Source organism: Polypterus senegalus, chromosome 13 (genome assembly GCF_016835505.1).
Source record: "Polypterus senegalus isolate Bchr_013 chromosome 13, ASM1683550v1, whole genome shotgun sequence".
Lineage (NCBI taxonomy): Eukaryota > Metazoa > Chordata > Cladistia > Polypteriformes > Polypteridae > Polypterus > Polypterus senegalus.
The window spans coordinates 37,459,736-37,473,175 of record NC_053166.1 but is presented as its reverse complement, the minus strand read 5'-3'; the positions used below and the strand labels follow the sequence as shown (position 1 = coordinate 37,473,175).

The following is a 13,440-nucleotide window of genomic DNA, read 5'->3' as shown; positions in this document are numbered from 1 at the left end:
GGTTATAGGATTATAGATCTTGGAGTTGGGTGGTCAGTCAGTCACGTTGTTTATCCTGCCTTATTTATTCATTTATTTTTTGTTTAATAAACTTTATATCTTTTGATCTCCTTGATGTTGGATTCAGGAAATGCTACAAGAATGCCCCCTATCTTTCACAAGAAGCTTGGAGTACTTGTTTACTAATAGGGTACTTTTCAAGTGATTCAGACTATTTTAAAATAGTGGAATATCTCCTAGAATTTGGCAAAATTACAATTAAATGCAAAATTTTATTGGGGGTGTAAGAGAAATATAACCTTGCATATTCACTGAAAAAAGTTTTGATGAGATACAATTCCATACACATCTGGTAATTCTTGTTCACCTGACAGGTCCCCTAGGTGCTGGTATACTGCTAGGCAACCAAGTGCTTTACCTGTACATTGCAGCTTAATGTCAGAGTTATCTGAGCACTGAGATTTTCATTACACAAGGCTCGGCTGGAGCAAATGCTTATTTCAGTTAAGGACCATGGGCTTTTACAGGCAAATTATGGTTAATCTGGAACTCTCTCAGTGGCTCTAACTTTTGTCCCTCTTTGTTCTTCACCCTCTCAGATCATTTAATTTGAACTTATTTTTCTAATACTACTTCAACCAAAGGGCATGGCCTCCATTTACTTTTTATTCCACTGGTGTGGTGCTGATTCTGGCAGTCCCTGTGAGATTAGATGAAAGAGTTGTCTCAAGCTGCTGCATTTGTTGAGTGATTACAGGTTATCACTGCACAAGTGGTCCTCCTCTAAGGTGTTTACTGCTTTAAGAGTGCTTTACATTTCTTGTCCTCTACCTACCAGATGTTTTGATTTGCTTGTTGTTCACATTGTTATTGTTTTTGAACAGCTGGAATTTTTGGAGATATTGTCTTGTTTGTTAAAATGTTTTGGTTTGTCTTCTTGAGTTCTGATTTTGTATTTGCTTCGTTTTGTTCCTCTTTTGTATTTATTGTAATAATTTTCAGATGAATACTTGCTTTGTTTATAATTCTATTTCTTTAATTCGTTATTTGATTTGTTTGTAATTTTTTTTTTTTTTTTAGGCAATTTTAGTCCTTGTGGGTATGGCCATATTATACCAATTCTGATATACAGTGGTCCATAATCAGGATTATAAAAATAGAGGCATAAATTTGTGTCAATTGGCAGAAGAGGTGACACTTTATTTGAAATTTATTTTTAGAACTGTTTTTTAATAATACTGTATGTTTTTTATAGATAAATGGAAATGGCCCTGACAGGGAAAGTTGCCCTCGTAACTGGAGCTGCACAAGGACTGGGAAGAGCCTTTTCAGAAATTCTGCTAAATAATGGGGCAAAGGTATTGTAACTATTTTTTATTAACATGCAGCTTGTCTCCTGTGGCAGTGGGACATATGCACCTAATGGATAGTATGCGATCTGGAGCTTTGTGCTCTTGGTAGGGTGTCCCTTGGCGAAAACAGGTTTCAGGTTTGGCCTGAAAGGTCAGACAAAGAATGGTTCACAATGACCCTCATGATAGAACAAATCACAAAAACCGTGTACCCTGCCCAGCACAGGGTTGCAGAGACCCAGCCTGGGATTGCCCGATAGTTGGGCAACTCATGTAACGTGGCCAGGCTCAGCCCAAAATGGCAATGTGGGGCCATTTTGTGGGCTCATCAACTGCAAGATGAAGAGTGAGGGTCAAGTGCAATGCCAGTTTAGTGCCAGGCAAAGGCAGAAAAGACCTACACTGACTAGGTCCTGGCAATGAAGCCTTGCTTTGGGTACTTGGAACATTACCTGTTGTGGAAATTACAAAAGTACCAGCTGGATATATAGTAGTTCGTATCACATCCATACTAAGTATGGATTCAGGAACTGAACTTCTTGATCAGGGGTGACCTTTTTTCTACCCTGGAGCTACAATGTGGGTGGTGAAGAAGCAGCCGAGTCTAATGAGAAAACTCTGTTTACCGTTCAATATACAGTATATTCCTGTTCTCAACTATCATCATGAGCTGTGGTTAATGACTGAAAGATTAAAAGCTTTGCAGAGCCACTGGGCTGACACTCTGTGACAGGATTAAAACTCGGTAGTTTGTGAAAACCTCAGTTGCTGCTCCTCCAAATTCAGAGGAGTCAGTTTAGGTGGTTTGGGCATGTTTATTGCATAACACTGCATGCTAAAAGCCTAAATGCATCCAACCATTTTGTGCACTCTATAAAAATACCTTGCAGTATCTAGGGTTGTTGAAGTCTCTCCAGTGTACTTTTTGTTGTGTTCTTCGGTTCAAAGTAAGGCCAAAGACTAACTTCACAACATCTTCAGCCAACAACAATAGCTCATGCCTGCAGTTGGGCCACTTCAGTATCTTGCCTTGGTGACACATGGCAATGAATTAAATACTACTGTCCTGCTGAGCCATATTTTGATAGGCAAAATCTGTCCAGAAAAAGGTACAAGTAGTCACACATTGCTAATTGAAAAAACAATGATTATGTATATTTTGTTTTCTCACTATGAATACCTGTATGAAACAAATATATGATTTCATTTTTCCAATTGTTCTTCAGGTGTGCCTTCTGGATATCAATGTTTCAAAAGGGAATGACGTTAAATCTTTCTTTGACAAAACATATGGCAGTGAATCAACTACATTCATTCCATGTGATGTGTCTTCAGAGACTATGCTCAAGGGTACAGTAACAGTGATTTTTGTTTTATAAAAATATATCAATTTTTACTAAAATGTAATTAGTGCTACGTGAATCCTATTCGTTCAATCACCTTTCATATGACAGGCTATAAAATTCTCAGGCCAAGTGCATTTGTGAATAAAACCAAAGAAAGTGAATTTATCAGTTTACCCTGGTTAAGACTTAGAATAATTCCAAGGAATGTCCTGGGTTACCAACATTTCATAGCTCATGTCCACAGATGTTGGACACTGGACAATTTCTGGATACCTTTTAGAATCCTACTGACTGTAGGATTTTGTTTTTGCATTCACAAAGAATGTATTGTAACCTGTAACAGTTTGGTCTCCCTTTCTTTCATTATAATTTCAAATATTTTATTATGCAATCATTTGATTTTCTGAACCTGTTAATCCAGCCTTTGGGTCATGGGTAAGCAGAACCCAGCAGCATCAGACACAAGGCAGGAACCAACTGTTTACCTGGACCAGCTCCATGGGAGGCCAAAAGAGGACATCTCCATCTCAATGTAACTGTTTCCACTCTGTTTTTTTAATGAGTTTGCATGCTTGCACCATGTGAATTGAGCAGAGTCACATTGACTCTGATTAAATTCCCATTCAACACTGAAATAGAAGATGAAATAGCAGTTTTTGTAGAATATGCAGGGTGAACATAGCCATGGAGATTGCAGCAGCATGAAAGTAGCTGTGCTGAAGCGAGTGATAAGTTGGACTGGAAAATAATACAAAGAAAGTGAAGAGCACTCTGGAGATGGCAGTCCCTTTGAGGAGTTTAAAGTACCTCACAGGGTGTCTGCTCTGGCCAGCAGTACAAATTATGCAGGGTACCCGCCACAAAAGATCTAATCAATGGTCTTTCAAGGACTTGTGTCTGTGTGTCAGTCCTTTCTCCACTATATCTAAAGCTGTTCCAGTGTGTTGAATCTGTCAAGGTAAAAATGTTTTCTCTAAACAAAGAACATTTAATAGCATAATGAAATATCAGTTAACTAATCTGACTCATTTTATAATACAGTATCAATGACATCTGTTGCTGGTCATGAGATGTAGATGGCCAGATGTATCAGTGACTGAATGTCCCCCACAGTGAACTGGTGTTCCATCCTGTGCTAGTTAGTTCCTGCATTGCTCTCATGCTGCTGGTCCTCTTTCTTCGACTTTTAATAGAGACGAAATGGGTACAGATAATGGCAGGATTAATGACATTGAAAAAGTACTACAGACTTTATGAAGAGCTCAAACTTAACTTAATGTCTTCCATTTGTATTTCAGATGCCTTTAATAAAGTAAAAGAGACTTACGGAAGGTTGGACATCATGTGCAATAATGCAGGGATAATAAATGAGAGTGACTGGGAAAAAACTGTCGCCTTGAACTTGGTACTATGAAATTTGCTCATTTTAGGCACTGGCTTTTAACTTTAGTCACAACATGTAATGTAAATGATAGCCTGCCATGTTACACAAAGATCACTTGCATAATGAATTTCCTTTTGAAACATTTCTGTTTTTGTTCTGACTGACAAAATGCTCTACCCAGGAACAGAATTCACAAAAATACTTGGTTGACTGATTCAAAAAAATAGATGCACAATAGGCATGAAACAACATTTCAATATATTGAATTTTAAGATACAAAAAACTGCTAGAAGAAAAACTGGGCACCTGTATTGTGTATTTCTGACATTACCACGTGACTAAAATCAAACACTAAGGCAAACAAAAATGTCTTTTGTCAAAAGTAGGGGATTTAAAAATCTGATTGAAAAACTAGAACTATATAAAATACCATTCTGATTGCACTTTAGTAAATTCACTGTCTGTATAATGTGACGGTAAAAGTTGTTGGTGCATAACATAGACATAACCATTGCCATAGATGGCTGGGCCCTTGTCCGGCCAGGACACCTCTACTATGGAGGGACCAGGGCAGCCAATGTGTACAGAAAAGTACTTCTCCCGAAACACAAGATGACACCCCCCCGGGTGGCACCCGTACCTCGTACTCCTGCAAGGTTTCATGGGAGATGGAGTCTGATAGTCCTGTTGGGATGCGGTGGCACCGCCAGGGGTCACTGTAGCTGTTCCTGAGCCCGTGTGGGCCTTATATATGGGACCAGTGGACAATACTCTGTGAGCCAGAGTCAGGTGGAATGTGGACAGTGGACAAAGCATGCCGAGGAGGAGTGGAGGAGTAAAAGAGAAGAAGAATTATAAGTATTGTGTGCTTTTGTGTTTGTGGGACTGAGTTGTGCCCGTGAGAAACGGCAAAGGCGTTTCCCACCTGGTGGAGAAAATAAAAGTATCTTTTCTTTTAAAAGTGTGCCTCTAGTGTCTGCCTGTGTTGGGTTGGGTGGCTGGCACACCTACTAGAGTTGTTACACCATACTGTATGTGAAAGTGGGCTGAGACCACAAGCTAAGTGTTTTGCACACAATTTAGTTAGTTGTATTCGCAACATTTGCTTCACAGATGCACCACTGCATCCACAGGCTTGTTTTCAAATTGGTTGGGACTGTCAAAGCCCAAACCTATCATACTGGAACAACTCTCATGGTATACTTAAACACTATTAGGAGCAGCAAGCTCTAGTTACTGTGGCTGTTGTAAGCCACAGAATGTATTCTTGAGACATTGATTTGCCTTTTACTGATACTGATTCAGAAATAGGGGTACATTACAGCAAGGAGGAATTTATACAAGAGTGAATCTTGCATTGTTCTCAATAGCTGGCTTCTAGCATGTTTAAGAAAGAAAGCCGCCAAATTCTCAATGCTTGCCTTTCCAGACAATTCACATGTGTGTCCTTGCTACATCTGTACCCAGTGAGTGTTCTGGACTTGCAGTCCCAAAACACCTAAATAGCAATAAGCTCTAAAAACACTTTCAAAAATCCACAATAGATGGGGGTGAACAGCCCAGCCCTGGCTAGCATAAGGGCAAGAACAGTCTTTATAAATAAAGAAAGATGTATTTATCAAAATGTTCTGTGACAAAAGCCACTTAACCAAAACATAAAAGGCAAAAAGGAGTTGCCTAAAAAACTAGGTAATCCAAGTAAACACTATCCCAATACAGAATCAAAAGACATAATCAAATGGAACAGAGCAGAAGATCAAAAAATCTTTAAATCACAACAAAACACAATCAAACACAAGTAAACTCGCCACTCCCAGACATTATTCAAAATGAACTGCCAGGAACTGTGGGAGACCCTCTGGGTTTATTGGGCGAAGGGCAATTCCTGGCAGTAATTGACAGGTGGCCCCCACAACTTGGGGGACCACCCACAAAACACACTGAACAGAACAGAGGCGACTTACATAAACAAAATTGCACCTAAAGAATAATGCACATACACAACATAAATCAAAAATGAATAAAAGAGACATAAAACTTGAAAATGGAACCCTAGGTGAGATATGACAATGAGTAAGTGTTGTCAAGTGCCTGGGATATTGTGGAGAGGTCTCATAATCATGCATAGTGATGATATTCATATCTTTCTTTTTTTTTTTGGAAATCTTAAATTATATATATTCATCATAGATCTAATAAGGAACCACAGTTGACAGATTTATAAGGAAGTCCAGCAGGAGTTAAAAGAGCAGCCATTTGTGGAGTAATATTTGATGTTAACTCAGAAAACAAAGATTCCTTTATATATGAATAGTTTTGCACTGCAGTAACTTTATAGGGTTATTATCACATTTGCAATCTGCAGTGAAAGTCTTACTTGCCTGCACTAATCAACATGCCTCATGTTACTACAGTGCAAATATTTATTTTAATATTTAAGAATGTTCTATTTTAATAAAAAATAAAATGTTTATAAAAACTGGTTTAAAACTTTTGCAGTGATTTGATTTAAACGTGCCTCATAACACTAAACACTCCAGTACATTCCTGTACAAGTACATTTATAAAAAAAAATGATATCATGGGCTAAGTGTATTGTCTCATGCCTAATAGAGAATATATAAACACTAAATACTGTAATATTTAAACTAAACAATACTGACAAAAAAAATTAAAATAGTGATTAAAAGACAATAAAAATTACAATCACAGGAAAATATACTTAAGGGACCAGATCTGGGCTGAAACATAACTCGACTTTCACCTTTTATTGGAAGGAAAGTAGAAGGAACTGAGAATGTACCTTTTTAACTAGTCCTCCTTATATGCTTTGCTCTGTGCAGCAGTCATCACTAATTATTGTGAATGTACAAGCAATAGGATTCTGCTTTACTTTTCTAAAATAAGGGCGGTACGGTGGCACAGTGGTAGCGCTGCTGCCTTGCAGTAAGGTCCCCGTGTCTGCGTGGGTTTCCTCCGGGTGCTCCGGTTTGGTGCATTGGTGATTCTAAATTGTCCCTAGTGTGTGTGTGTGCGTGTGCCCTGTGGTGGGGTGGCGCCCTGCCTGGGGTTGGTTCCTGCCTTGCGCCCTGTGTTGGCTGGGATTGACTCCAGCAGACTGCCGTGACCCTGTGTTAGGAAATTGCGGGATGGACAATGACTTACTGACTGTCTAAAATAAGGAACAAATGAAGAGAACAATTTAGAGAAGGCACTGCTATCTGCTACTCCATTACAGGATCATTTTCTATTTGAGCCCCTTCGTAATTTCCTGTCTTAAGTTTATAAAAGTTATGTATCTTGACCTGCAAAGATCATATTTTATTAATAATATGGCTGCATATTTTGATCAACCCTTATAAACTTGAGATTCTCACAATACACTTGTAACAAATTTCTGACTTGTAAATAATAGAATCTGCCGAATTTCCCTAATCATCGATTAATGTTTATACTTAAATGCAATAGCTAATAATGAGAATATAAGTACTTCCAGACTTAACAAGTAATGTCATGTTGCTCACTGATGATAATATTAGGCAACACAAAAAAAGGGACCTTTCTATTAATATCTCCGGAAAGGATCAGAATTTACTTATTTACAACATTCATTCTTTTTCAATCTGTGCAAGACAAACTGCAGTTTATCTCACAATTGACACCAGATACATCACTCCAGAATAAAAGATTGGACCTTAACGATTAGCAGTGCCATGTGGCTCGTTATGTTTAGACTGTCCCAAATGAATACCTTTCTAGGTGAAGATATGTGCTTACTGTATCTATCAGATAGCGTCAGATTCACAATCATCCTAAATCCTTTCACAGAAGTGTTAACAGTAATACCAGATGAGACTGGACTGTCTAGTAATAAACCCGCTATGATTTTTCTACACTACATTACTAGGGTGTTGACAGATCTTGCTCAGCTGGAAGAAACTTAATGCACTATGTATAGGTCAGCAGGAAAAATGATATCTTAAATAAATGTCATTTTTTTTGTTTGGAACTGAGCAGAGCTTCTTTAGAATCTGGCAAGAATTCAATAATGTTACTCTAGAAGGAATCTGCTTGGCTCCTGCCAACAGTTCTGTTTAACCTTTGTAGTTTTAATCAGCAGAAGTAGGTATGACAGAATGTTCTGTTCATTACTAATTATCTCTCTGTATTGGATACGAGTAGGGTTTTTGGTGTTCTTTAAAATAAATTAATCCTAATTCATTCTGTGATTTACTAGATTGATCGTTGGACTGGATGACATGGCCTATAAATAATTTTGCAATATATATATTTTTTTATTTCACAATACATGATATATCTCAGTATTTTAAAATATCCTCTAAAGTGCTTTATAAATGCTTGATTTAAGCCTTTGATTCATATAACCACACCAATATGATGATTAAAATAATTCCTGAAGGCTGCAGCATATGTCTGCATTAAATCATTCTTGTTTATGTTCATTAGTGGTTTCAATTACAATTTTAAACTTGTACACAAAACAGGGGGAAGTCTCAACCAAGTTAAATTTAACAAAACATTATTTATTCAAACAAGGTAACTGAACGCAACAAACATTTCAAAACAATACAGATTAAAGTGCACTTTTTGTGGAACATGTCATTTCACTGTGACAAACCACTCTACAGAACAATAATAGTCACATTAATGGTAATATGATAAGCCACAATGTTAGAACAGTGGATTGATACTATAGAACAGGGGTGCCCAATACGACGATTGCGATCGACTGGTAGATCAGTAAGGTAGATTGCGCTGCATTCAAAAAAAAAATTTTTTTTGAAATGTTAGTCTATCATATATCCTCTCTATGGCATTTGCCACTTGAGTGACATACAGGGCGGCCAGTCTGAGATCTCTTTTCTTCTAACACACTGGTCATCCCGCACGCACAATCAAACGCGCGAGCTACTGCAAAACTCCAGCTATCTAAGTGATCTAGTTAGCCTTCCAGTTTATATCGACTAAAGAAGGGATTAAAAAAAAATTGTTGGTTATGGGCTGGATGTGGAATTGGAAGAGGATTTTTTTTCTCACAATGTCACAATCGAAGTGTGTTTGTCTGATCTGTCAATCTATCATTGCTACTCCAAAGAAAGAAAATGTGGAAAGGCACTTTCGAACTGTTCATAAAAACTATATATATAGCATTTTTAATGTAGGTAGATCATTTTGACCTGGTCATTTTAAAAGTAGCTCGCAAGCCGAAAAAGTGTGGGCACCCCTGCTATAAATCAAGCTGTATCACTTTCAGTCTCGCAGTTTTCATCATTTTCTACAGTGCATTATATAAGGACCTAACACTAAAACTGCACCTTAGAGTAATATGCTTCTCATCAATTTTTAGTGCCAGAAGCAATGCACAAGAACACTTGACATGATTTTCGCTGCCTTCCTATCAATCGCACTGAAACTCCCCTTCAATGCAGTGCTCTTGCTTCCGGTGTCAAACGCCCAGACTCCCTCAGGTACAGTGCAACCCGCTCCGGGAGACAGCAATAGGTGAGGAGTTTGACTGCAGTGGCACACTATTTACACCGTAACACAGATGTCCCAAGGTGAGCTCAGGGAAGAAACAAACTTCCTGAGGAGCAGAAGGACAAAAAGTCTCTTTGCCTGCTTGTACTTATTTGCACACACTAAGCATCTATTGTTTTCAGTTGATCCATGCTAAAGTACAACTGAAATCCTTTCCATTTTTTTCTTGAAATCTATGAGGAAAAAATGAAACAAAAAACCTATTAGCATAACTTGCACAAGAAGTGTAAATAGACAGCGGTACAGGCATATTTTTTGTGTAGTCTAATACTGTGAAGACTGGTACTCTGGTTAGCCAGTTTATGACAGAACAGAGGTGTAGCGGCTTTACAAGAATATGTCTCTATATGGGTGTAGACTGCAAGATTTAGAGAGTAGAGTAGCGTAACAGATATGCACAGGCTGTTCGATATTCAGGCCAGCAGGGTTAGGACGATCGACAGGCGAGCCGTTTATACCAGCTGAATGGGTTCAAATGGTTAAAAAATCGTGCCACTATTTGTACTCGATATTCGTAAGATATAGTCATTTATTGCATCCCACGTAGAATAAGCTATGATGTATCAAGTATATTCGATCTATCACCCAGCTCTAATTTGTAATCAAGTTCAACTTTGTCATTGGTGCACAGTACTTCGCCTACATCATACAAAGAAATTCTTACTTAAACAAAACAGTTGACAATAATACAATACCAAAAAAACGATAAACACAAAATCCAAGTTCATAGCGTCATTATTGTTACATGTACTTGCAACATGCAAAATATCGCCAGTCTTTGGCACCATGATCAGTGATTATTACTAATTAACCACAAAGCCCCCTTTTTCCTTCTGTAAAATATCTTCCTTAACTCGAAGACAGCATTTCATTATAACCACTTCTTTGATATTCAGTCGTTTTAGAATCTTTCATTTTTAGAAAATCATTTCTGTGGCACTATGCTGCAATGTAAAAATATTACATCCATCCATTCTCTTTGTGAACATGCTTTAATACTTTAAAATAAGATGTCAATTTATCTGTAGCTATGTTTTTTAGGTATTATTATTCATAAGTGTATAAATAATTAAAACAAGGAGAGTATTCTAACTGGTAATGTTATTTTGTGCAGACTGCAGATTTGTGCTTTAGGTGGTAGATGCATCTGTAGACAAGTAAACTGAATTCCGCAGGATTTAGAGTAATAAATGCAGAGTTTGGTGCTGATATTTAGTTTTACCCTCTTATTTCTTAAAGGTTTACAATTCTTTTTTGGCATCAAACTTTTTTTTTCACTTCTGTCCAGTTTCCTCCATGCACTGAATAACACCATAAAATTAACAGTAACACCATTACATCCTGTGAAGAAACAGGAAATATTATGAAGTAGTTTCAGAATAGAGATGGATGGATTATTGGCAAATATCACAAATTAGCACAACAGTAGAAGGTAAATTCTTTTCTGATGGGAGTATTTTAGTTTAAATCTGAGTGGTCAGCTTTTATTGTTAAGGATTGGGAGGTATAGCCCAAAAACAAAACTGAAAACGTGTGACCATTAGATGGAGCTGTTATGTTTAAAGTACAAATGTTAATGCTAGAATTTCAAAACTAAAATTTAAAATGATTTCCATTTCCTTGCTTTTAGAATGCAGTGATCAGAGGTACATATTTGGCTTTAGACCACATGAAGAATCAAAAAGGAGGTGGCGTCATTGTGAATGTAGCATCAGCAGCAGGTTCGTTCAGCTTTCTGTTTTCAATTGAGTTTAACATTTCTTAAATGAAACATGAGTTTAGAATATTTCTGCAGAGACTTTTGATCATTGTATTGTTCTCATATGATTTATTTTTATCTCATGGTGAATGTCCAATCTGTGTTGGGCTCCTTGTTTATGGTAAAGCCAATCTGGAGCCTATTACTTGGCACTTGTTGGTTTGATTTGACTTAATAATATAAAAGTGTTTAATTTAAAAAAATAGAGTGAGGGAAAAAAAGGATTCGGCAACTGCTTGTGTGAACAGAGCAATAACACATTGTAAAGTGTATCCTATTTATTTATTTATCATTTATATTTTATTTAGTTTATAAATAATACATTTTGGAAGTATTAAACTTTATGTGAATAAAGAATAATACCAGCACTAACAACATGACAATCAATATACTGTAGATTTTCTCCTGACAGCCCTTAAAATGAGACCACCAACACCACATATAGTGTCTGGTTTTCCCATTTGCAAATGATTCCATTTTGTTTTTTACTCATTTCCTTCTGCCAGGTTTGGTTCCATTTATATCTGTCCCAGTCTACACGGCGACTAAATATGGAGTTATTGGATTCTCTCAAGCAACAGCTGTGAGTGACCTAACGAAACAAAGATATATGTATCCTCTTTCTATAGATTTTAGTTATGTTAAAATCCATTCTGAAAACTTTTAATAATGCAGAAAATCTGATATGGAAAATTTGCTTTTTCAAAGCACTGCTGATGCATCAATACACATCTTCAAAAAAAGAAAAAAACCTAACCAATTTTCATGAACCTCTGTCTGTCTATAACTAAATAACTGTCTTTCTACATAACCTGTTCTCTAATCTCTCATTCTCCATTTAAATGTGTTTATTTTTTATATTATACTGTATATTTCTCCAATGTATATTGTATCTGTTGTCACAGATGAGCGGGGACACTGCCCTGCCGGGACGCCTGGATAGTCCCCGAGTTGGACGATACTTCTCCTCGGCCACGAGAGGGCAGCCGCCCGGGTCTATTTGGGGGCCACAGGGACGGAGCTGGGATGCTCATTATGAAAAAACGTGGCCACCGCCATGGGGCACCTGGACTATTAGGGAATCCTGGATGGCAGCACTTCCGCCACACCAGGAAGTGCTGCCGGAAGCAATTCCAAGGACACCTGGAGTGCTTCCAGGTGCTTTCCTGACACTTCCGCCACACCAGGAAGTGATGTCAAGGGGAGCACCTGGGGCTCATCCGGGTCAAGATAAAAGGGGCCGCCTCCCTCCAGTAGACGAGCTAGAGTTGGGAGGATGTGGACGAAGCTTGAGAGGAGGTCGAGAGAGAGATTAAAGAAGAGAAAGAAGAAGAGAGTTGGTGAAAGAAGGTGTTGTGGTACTGAAAATATTAATAAACAAGTGTGTCTTGGACATTCTGGTGTCGGTCTGTCTGTGTTCGGGGGTATGCTTTCCACAATGGCACCCAACGTGGGCCCTACCTCCTGCTAAAAGGGGGGGACCCTGTTTTATAAAAAATAATTTTGTGGAGGCAACCCACACAGCAGACGAAGGCGCACTTCTATCGCGGCACGCATTCCTGCGCCAACGCCTCAGAAAATGCTCACCGAGGACCACGCCTGATGGACGTTTAAAATTATGGGGAAGAAGAAGGGCAAACGCGCCCTGAAGGTAGCAACGCCTCTACCCAACGTCGTCTGTGCGGACGCACGGGTCTGCGGAAGAGGCCGTCCAGCAGCAACACATTCAAGAAGACGGGATTCGGGAGGTAAGTCTCGCGTATGATGGCGATACGCTTGGCAGGGCTTACCCTACTGTCCCCTGGTCTTGTTTTTTAGTAGGAGACTGCCCGAATCCACGTCTGTGGCCGAAGCACGCCGACCCGTGGAGTGATGGCGACAAGAGATGAAGAGGAGCCGCCGCTGACTGCAGAAGGGCTGCGGGGCGGAAGCTGCCTGGAAGACTCTTCCCCGACTGAGTCCGCTCATAGGGTGGAGGGAGCGTCGGATGACCGGAAGTTCCTCCCAGAGACGGGCACAGGATTGGATGGAGTGTGTTGT

At 38.7% G+C, this 13,440-nt stretch overlaps 1 protein-coding gene across 4 annotated transcripts in view; it reads left to right on the top strand.

Annotated features, from left to right (window-relative positions):
- LOC120542290 (15-hydroxyprostaglandin dehydrogenase [NAD(+)]-like) overlaps positions 1 to 13,440 on the top strand; it is a 49,133-nt gene that overhangs the window by 10,947 nt on the left and 24,746 nt on the right. For all 4 annotated transcript variants that reach the window (XM_039774628.1, XM_039774627.1, XM_039774630.1 and 1 more), the window contains exons 2-6: positions 1,256 to 1,358; positions 2,579 to 2,702; positions 3,997 to 4,103; positions 11,272 to 11,362; positions 11,907 to 11,983. In XM_039774628.1, the coding sequence (XP_039630562.1) occupies positions 1,260 to 1,358; positions 2,579 to 2,702; positions 3,997 to 4,103; positions 11,272 to 11,362; positions 11,907 to 11,983 (498 nt within the window). In that variant the 5' untranslated portion in view covers positions 1,256 to 1,259. The remainder of the gene's footprint in view (positions 1 to 1,255; positions 1,359 to 2,578; positions 2,703 to 3,996; positions 4,104 to 11,271; positions 11,363 to 11,906; positions 11,984 to 13,440) is intronic.